General features: G+C 32.0%; 1 protein-coding gene across 4 annotated transcripts; it reads left to right on the forward strand.

Annotated features, from left to right (window-relative positions):
• Positions 1-2335: 2335 nt before the first annotated feature.
• LOC118037785 (beta-glucosidase 12) lies at positions 2336-5969 on the forward strand. Of its 4 annotated transcripts, none has more exons than XM_035043889.2 (15): positions 2336-2519; positions 2606-2675; positions 2956-3014; positions 3108-3183; positions 3286-3363; positions 3586-3673; positions 3795-4053; positions 4158-4273; positions 4358-4575; positions 4687-4718; positions 4820-4922; positions 5013-5115; positions 5234-5428; positions 5509-5593; positions 5706-5969. In XM_035043889.2, exons 1-14 carry the CDS (start codon positions 2442-2444, stop codon positions 5573-5575), a joined length of 1542 nt encoding a protein of 513 aa, XP_034899780.1. In that variant the 5' UTR covers positions 2336-2441; the 3' UTR covers positions 5576-5593; positions 5706-5969. The 4 variants fall into 4 exon arrangements, with proteins under 4 accessions (XP_034899780.1, XP_073267564.1, XP_034899781.1 ...); XM_073411463.1 differs by having other exon boundaries at positions 5744-5969; XM_035043890.2 differs by having other exon boundaries at positions 5512-5593.
• Positions 5970-8223: the final 2254 nt, after the last annotated feature.

Genomic DNA, 8223 nt, shown 5'->3' on the forward strand with positions numbered 1-8223 from the left:
TTAAGTGTGTCATTGGTATATTATCGAAACTGGCCTTATCCTCTTAAGATAATGTAGTGCTCCATTATGGTTTTGAAATTATACCTTTAAATTATTAGTTTATCTTATCATCGCATACCTACTCTTGTCGAAATCAATTTTTATCAATATGTATTGAGTTTTCAAACAAAAATTAATCTAGAATTAATTCTGATAATTATCAAAATTAATTTTCACCATTTTTCTTTACTTATGTGCCATAAAAAAGAAAAAAGAAATGAAAATTTTACTTAAAAAACTAGACACTTTTACATAGATAAAACTATTGGGAAGGTTGTCATTCATGGGTTGGTAAAATAAAAAACTATGGACCAAAGAATTATTTTCTATCAAACCCAAGTCGACTTATAAAATTAATTATTTGCTTGTACCTGAATCAAGTGAGTGCAATGTGTGACTTACGCCCAGGACACACACTTCACTTTGGCTCAATTATGTCTACTAAACTTTCCACAATATAAATTACAAGAAAATATTTAATTTTTTTAAATATAAAATAAAGTGTTTTGAGTTTAATTTTTCATTCATTCACAATTTATTTTAATTATGTTAATGTTCCATGTTAAAAAAAAAAATTGTTGGAGAATAATTTCCAGTAAATTTTAACCCTAAAATTAAGTTGTTTCCACTTTTAATTTGGTTTTAAAAGTGCCAATTAACCATGTTTTTAAAACCATTTTCTAACAAAAGAACAATTGTAAACAATCACGTCAACTTGATACATTACATTGGTGGTAAGTATTTTATTCAGTGTTTAATCATGCCTAGATATTGATGGTGGATTGAAAATGTAATTTCTTAATATCTCCTAAAGAAACTGAAGTTTTCGTGTAGATAAACTTGATTGGAAAACCAACACTACCTCGTGCTATAAACTGAAGTTGTCGTGTAGATAAACTTGATTGAAAATGTAAAATTGAATTCCAGGCTGATGACTAGTTGATCGCTTGAAAGCATAAAGGTAACTGGTTTTCCAGCAAATTTCGTGCTTTCTTGCACGATTTAGAGATGGTCAGCACAATATTTCAACCATGAGCTGATGACTTGATGAGGTAGCAACTCATATTAATTCTTGGAAGAGTAAAGTGTACTTTGACGTTGACAAAATTTCCTCATCAATACTTTTAGGGTTAGGCGCTTTTTGAAAATGCTAAGCAAATAGCATTTTATGAAAAAAAAAAATATTTTTTTTTATGTGTTTAGATAGTTTAATATTTAAAATAATTTTAAATAAAAAATATTTTAAAAAATAATTACTACCACAAATAAAAAAAACATTATAAACTCAAGATAAGTTTGGTTTACTATTATTGCACACGTTGTCGCCAGCATCCATGTCTATCTCTTTTATTTTATTAAGGTTTTTTACTTCTTACATTAATTAAGCATTGTCGTCTTTAACATAATAATATTCTAATTTAGAAAGCAAAATGCCTTTGGACGTTATACCTCCTTCCTAATTTCTTAGTACTTTCAAGCTCTAACATTATACGTACATTGCGCACATGCTCGGCAACTTTGGGCAGTGACCTGCAGGGTGGGCAAATCGCTATCTTAGCTTGAGTTTAGTATTCCATTACTATACACACGGCTAATTGATTAATATTATGGCTTTTAAACTTGAAATTTATACATGTTTATATTATTTAATATTATTAATTAATTTTAATTAGAAAAGAGAATAAGCATACTAAAATTCAAACTATTAATTAATTTTAATTACAAGAGAAAAATAAGATGGGAAGATTAAAACTTGTAATTATTTGGTTATTAAAATTTTGATATCATATTAAATAAATATCTCAACCTAAAAAATTAAATTTTTAGATAAGATTTAAAAAAATAGTGTTTTATATTAGTCTCCAAGGTTTTTGGTTCAAGATCATGTACATTGCTTGACTTGACTAATTCAACATAAAGAATTGAACATGTTTTAGGTTTTTATAAACTCTTATTGCCACGTTTCATCACATAAAGAATTTAACATGAATTCTTATTGCCAAGTGTTTGGATTAGGTTTTTGTATTAGGCTGCTTAATTTTCTCTGCTGCAAGAACAGTTGGTAAGCATCACAATGCAATTAGAGCACGGAATCTTAAGTTTGGTGTTTCTATCAACACTGCAAATTCCTCAAATGACAAATATACAATTAGAAGTTCTAAATTGAATTTTCTTTGATTTGTCAATTGAAATAATTAAAAAAATAATAATTGTCCAGGTTCATGATTGTGGAGAATAACCTTTTCTGATGATGCCTATAAATAGGGTCTGGCATGTTCGATGTCCTTTCAAAATAATTACTCAAATTTCCTTTGGTCCCTTTGGCAAGCAAAGTTGGTAAACCAATCCCAAGCTTTTATTGCTCTTCTTGGAGGCTGCTCAACAAAGACTTAGTGTATATCATGGGAAGTATTGCCAAGTTGAGTCGTAATTCTTTCCCAGCTGGTTTCGTTTTTGGATCTGGTTCATCAGCTTACCAGGTACAACAATATTGCTTCAAGTACTCTGGTCGAGGAGAGAAACGCCTCAATTGTTTGTTCTCTGGTAACGTTTAAATTATATGCAGTTTGAAGGTGAAACGAACAGGAGAGGTAAAGGGCCGAATATATGGGACACCTTCATCGAGGAGCATCCAGGTATCTCTTTATTCAATGCAGGAGTTCGTTACAATGCTTTCGTAACTAAAAACAACGAACATAAATCCCTCAAGGAGTCACCTGCCAGCATGTTGATGGCCTGCCTAAAACCATAGTGTATTTTGTCTATTAAATCCAGAAGAAGAGAGAAAAAGGAAAGAGAGAAGGTGACTTTTAGGGTTAGGGGGAGAAAGTGCGTGCAAATTAACGATGTAAATATGATTTTTATCAAATAATATATATTCAAATAAATTTAAGAACAAATTCTGAAAAATTGCAGAGAGGATAACTGACCATAGCAATGCAAATGTGGCTGTTGATTTCTATAATCGCTATAAGGTACGATGTTCATCTTATTTTTCTTTTAGTTGCCTTTTGTCGATCTGATCACCATTACACTTGTTGATATGTTTTACACACAAATTGTTATAGGAAGATGTGCAAAGAATGAAGGAAATGGGAATGGATGCTTTCAGATTCTCTATTTCTTGGTCTAGGGTATTACCACGTAAGTTTTGTTTGTTCCTATCTCTTCTCAATTCCTTTTTAATGACACGTAACTTGCTGATATATTTAATTCTTTATTTTTTTTTTCAATTATCGAATCCAGATGGCAGACTAAGTGCTGGAATAAACGAAGAAGGCATCCAGTTTTATAACAATCTTATCGATGAACTCATAAAAAACAGTTACGATCTTCTCCTTTTCTTCAATGACTGTGTTTCATATTATGATCCTTTTAAAAGTAGAACTCGCCATGGTAAATTCTTAAATTTACCATCCAAGCATAAAAATAAAGGCAATATTATTTTGATTAAATTTTGAAAATTCAAAAAGCAGTTTCCAAACTTTCATATAAAACGTTTCACATTTTAATTTTCTCATTTTATTTTTGTTTTTAAATGTACAGATATACAACCTTATGTAACTCTCTTTCACTGGGATACTCCACAAGCAATTGAAGACAAATATGGTGGTTTCTTAAGCTCTAATATTTTGTAAGCAATCATTTTTATATTAATATTAGCAATTGAAGACAATATTATATTTGCTTCAGAGTTTCATAACCTAAATTTAAATCCGCAAGGCTTGAATCTAATAATTTAAAAATTCATGTAGAAATGATTTCCGAGACTTCGTGGAGCTTTGCTTTCAAAAATTTGGAGACCGAGTGAAGCACTGGATCACTTTAAATGAGCCTTATATATTCAGTGTCTATGGTTATGACACGGGCACAGTAGCACCTGGCAGACTTTCAACTTTGGAGAATTATCCGATCCAACCCAAAATCTCTGGTGCTACTGAGGTTTACATAGTAACCCATCATCAACTGCTTGCTCATGCAACAGCTGTGAAAGTATACAAGGAAAAGTATCAGGTTTGCGAAAGCTCAAGCTGTAATTTGTAGTTCGTTTCATAACATATTTCAGTTAAGTTTTCAGTGTGATTGTGCTAATTTTATCATTGACAAAATCTCTTCAGGCATGTCAAGGAGGAAAAATTGGGATAACACTTGTTTCTTATTGGTTTGAACCTTACTCAACTAGTGAAAGTGATCGGATGGCAACTAAACGAAGCCTTGATTTTATGCTTGGATGGTAAGCATTTTGCCAGCCGATATGGATAATACAATAATTTGAAACATTAATTTGCCAAGATCTTAAATTCTATGTTGTTGGCAGGTTCATGGATCCTCTAACTAAAGGTGACTATCCACAGAATATGCACGACTACGTTGGAGGAAGATTGCCTAGATTCAGTGAGGAGGAATCCAAGATGCTGAGAGGATCTTATGACTTTATTGGGATCAATTACTACACTACATATTATGCTCAGAACGTTGAGGATGTTAACTATAAAAATATTGGGTTTATGGAAGATGCTCGTGTTAACTGGTCAGGTGAAATATTTATTTGCTTGTTAATTAAATGACAAAAAAAAAAAACTCTCAGAATAAGATGGTCTAAAATTCTACACTTTCTCACTTATGTTGATATTATTTTACGTACAGGGGAGAGAAATGGAATACCAATAGGCCCACAGGTGAATGTGATTCTTCATTCTTGTTTCAACAAATTAGTAATTGATATGTAGAATCTTTCCTTTTTCCCCTTGGTATTGAGATATATAAATCAAATTCGCAGGCGGGTTCAAGTTGGATTTATATTTATCCCGAAGGTATTCGTTATCTTTTGAATTACATAAAGGACGCGTATGAGAATCCAACAATGTATATCACTGAAAATGGTAAGAACAGAGCTGACAGCCCTCATGTGTTTATGGTTGTAGTTTTCAAGAAGCTCTGATTTACTGATTTGTTGGTTTTTATTTTATTAGGAGTTGATGACCTGAAATCCTCGTCATTAGAGGAAGCCCTCAATGATCCCATCAGAGAGCAATGTTATAAAGACATTTTCCACAATGTTCTGAAATCTATCAAGTGAGTTTGTTCTTTCCAAATTCATGTTCTCCGTTCCTTTTTCAAACAGTACTAGTTTTTTACTTTCAAAGGAATTTCTTTCTCAGTCTGATCTGCTCTAAAAACTTGACTTTTGCAGTGACCATGGTGTCGATGTCAGGGGGTTTTTTGCTTGGTCATTCTCGGATGATTTTGAATGGGAAGCCGGTTATACTTCAAGGTTTGGTCTCTTCTACATTGACTACGAAAACAATTTGAAACGATATGCCAAAAATTCTGTGAAGTGGTTTACGCAATTTCTGAAGAAGGACGAAACTAAACTCAACGATAACATGTAAGGACTCTTTTCATCTCCTCTTATTATTATAAAAAAAAATCTCTCAACATTTCTCATAACACAAATGATTGCAATAGCAGAAAATCAAAATCTCGAATGGAGGACGGATCAGCTCGTAGCCGTAAGAAGTCGAGAATTGATTAAACATTGAAATATAATAAGGTATTGTATATCATCTTCCATAGCTACTAATCTTTCTTTTTATATATATATATTGTTGTATATGTTTTTCTTTATTTTTTTTATGCTTAACAAACTAATTTATTAACAATAGGAGCCATATTCGTACGGTCAAGACCCACTTGAAACCAGGAGGATCTACATGAGAATAGCACCAAGGCTGAAGTATTGCAGCAAGTTAGGTTTCCATGTCTGATAAATTATTTTCGTTGTTTGCATCCTTCAAGGTTCGTGACATCAGTGGATCTTTGTCTTCGAATTCCCACATTTTCGTCTAGGAAATTATTGTGATTGTAATAATATTACTGATTTGTATTGTTTTAGTGTGCTACTTAAAATAAATGACTTTTTATTTTTACTTTGTTATTGTTTTATCGATTGATTATTAATCAAAATCGATATTAAATAATAACTTGCTTTCCATCCTCAGTTTGCGCAGTTTGAATTTTTTTTTTTCATTTTGTACTTTATTCACGCATAATTGTTTTCACACATTGAAATTTAACAAGATCCAATGAACAATAAAATAAATAAATAATACCTATAGAACATGATTAATTTTTGAGGATGCAAAATGCAGGGACTCTTTGAAATAAGCTTTCAATTCAAGGGTCGGTGGTACAACGGATTTTGGCAGTTATGGTACTACAGTGAAAGCTTGGTCAATTTTTAGGGATGACGAGTTGCCTAGGCAGTAGGCATAAAGTGCCGTTTGTTGCAGGTCGTAACCTTCAATCGTTAATAATAATAACAAGGTCTAGCTCAAGCCCTTTTCACTAATTTCTGAACTTTGATTCCATCATGAGAAAAGAAGCACATCTTTTACTAGATTACTTGAACGCTAGTAAGAAATCAGAGAACCACAGCCCAACATATATTTCTCAAAATTAGCGTAAGAGAAACGCAAGCCCACATGGAAGTGTTAGAATTGAATATCAGTAGTGTTTAGAGTTTGTAAAAGTTCTACTATTTTAGAACTCTACAGTATTAAGATTATTATGTATTAGAGTTTTATTATATATAAGGATAAACCTTAGATAGACAAGGATAAAAGTCTTAGTTTAAGTATGACTTGTGAAGCTATATATAGTCATCTTAAACATTTAGGTTATAAATAAAAAAGCACAAGAAAATAACAAAGAGAGTGTTAGCGTAAGAGAAATGCAAGCCCTTAACAGTGACAGCACCAACAAGATTCATTTTCCAGAAGATTGGAAAACAGACCCAAGGGAGTTGTAGCCTCCCAAAATGATCCAACAGTGATCAAAAACTTTTCCAGCAGCAGTAGCCTTGGAAGAGCAAATCATTCTCTGGCAGTAGCAGCTTGGAGCGCCAGCAGCCTTGGACCAGCAGATCACGACTGCACGTTATTCTAGCAGCTTGTAGCTGACGTGGCAGCAGTAGACAATTTTACTAGCCTCTTTGAAATAAAAAACACAGCAATAAATCTTCAACACAGTTAGTTTCTAGTAGTACTTGTTTATACCCATTTTTTGAAGCTCTACATAAAACAAATTCAAAAAAGCGGGGAAAGAGAAAATAGAAAAAAATGTAAAAATGTAAAAACAAAAAAAAATATATATCAATTGATAAGAACATACCAGAACGCCTATGAAGTTGCCAAAAACTAGTTGAGGAGGAATAAAATATATCAAATTGGAAAATTTGACCATTTTGACAAAGAAAATTCAGTTTTTAAGGAGGAACATTCAAAATTTTATGTTTAAGGATTCAATTGGTATTTTTCAAGGTTTAATTGAATTTATTAAGGGCATATTTGCAAGGAAAATTAATTCTTGAATTAAATTTAAGATTTAATTGGAAGAAATTAAAGTTTGGGGGCCAAATTGCAATTTTTAAGAGTTAATTTGGTCAAATCAGTGGCTTAATTGCATAAATATTAAAGTTTTATTGGTAGTTAGGGACTTCAGGTTTTGAAATCATTGAGATTAGAGGCTAAATTTAAAAAAAAAAACATTTGATGGTTAATTTAGGTCCAATTGAATAAAAAAAACAAGGACCAAATTCTAAAAGATGCTCAAATTCAAGGCTGACAATTGAGTTTAGGAGGCCTGAAATTGAATACACGTTCAAGAGAAACTTAAGGGTTTAGCCTATATGACATTGAAGTTTGTCAAATCCCAATTTTTTTTCATCGTTTTTAGCATTTTTAGCATCGTCTCAAAAGAATTTAATTTTTCAAAGATCTTGGGAATGCATTTGACTTTTAACGCATTATGTTTTTAAAACCACTGATTTTTCTAATTCGAGGCGATGTTGATAAGAAAAATCCAAAAAAATAAGAAAAAATCAAAATTTACAAAAAAACAGAAGAAGTTGAGGAACCAAGTTTGTAAACTTAACAATATTTTTACCTATAAATACTGGTCTTCAACACACACCAAAAAGGGGGGCAATTTTGAAACATTAAAAAAAAACACAAAAAAAAAACCCTAATCCTAACCCATCGTTTTCAAGCAACCGGCCACCCCCTGGTGAAAAAAAGGAAAAAAAAAAAACTTAAACACAGCAAACCCTTTTCTTTTTCTTCTAGGAGCAGCTGCCCCCCCCGGCCGTCTCTCTCCCTTACACTATCTCCTTGGTTGCTCCCA

Source organism: Populus alba, chromosome 1 (assembly GCF_005239225.2).
Source record: "Populus alba chromosome 1, ASM523922v2, whole genome shotgun sequence".
In the NCBI taxonomy this organism is placed as follows: Eukaryota; Viridiplantae; Streptophyta; class Magnoliopsida; order Malpighiales; family Salicaceae; genus Populus; species Populus alba.

Excerpts from the sequence above, each read along its gene's own strand:
- LOC118037785 (XM_035043889.2), top strand. The coding sequence starts at position 2,442 with ATGGGAAGTATTGCCAAGTTGAGTCGTAATTCTTTCCCAGCTGGTTTC. Across the intron at positions 2,676-2,955 it reads CTTCATCGAGGAGCATCCAG|AGAGGATAACTGACCATAGC; the intron begins GTATCTCTTTAT and ends GAAAAATTGCAG. Across the intron at positions 5,116-5,233 it reads AATGTTCTGAAATCTATCAA|TGACCATGGTGTCGATGTCA; the intron begins GTGAGTTTGTTC and ends TGACTTTTGCAG.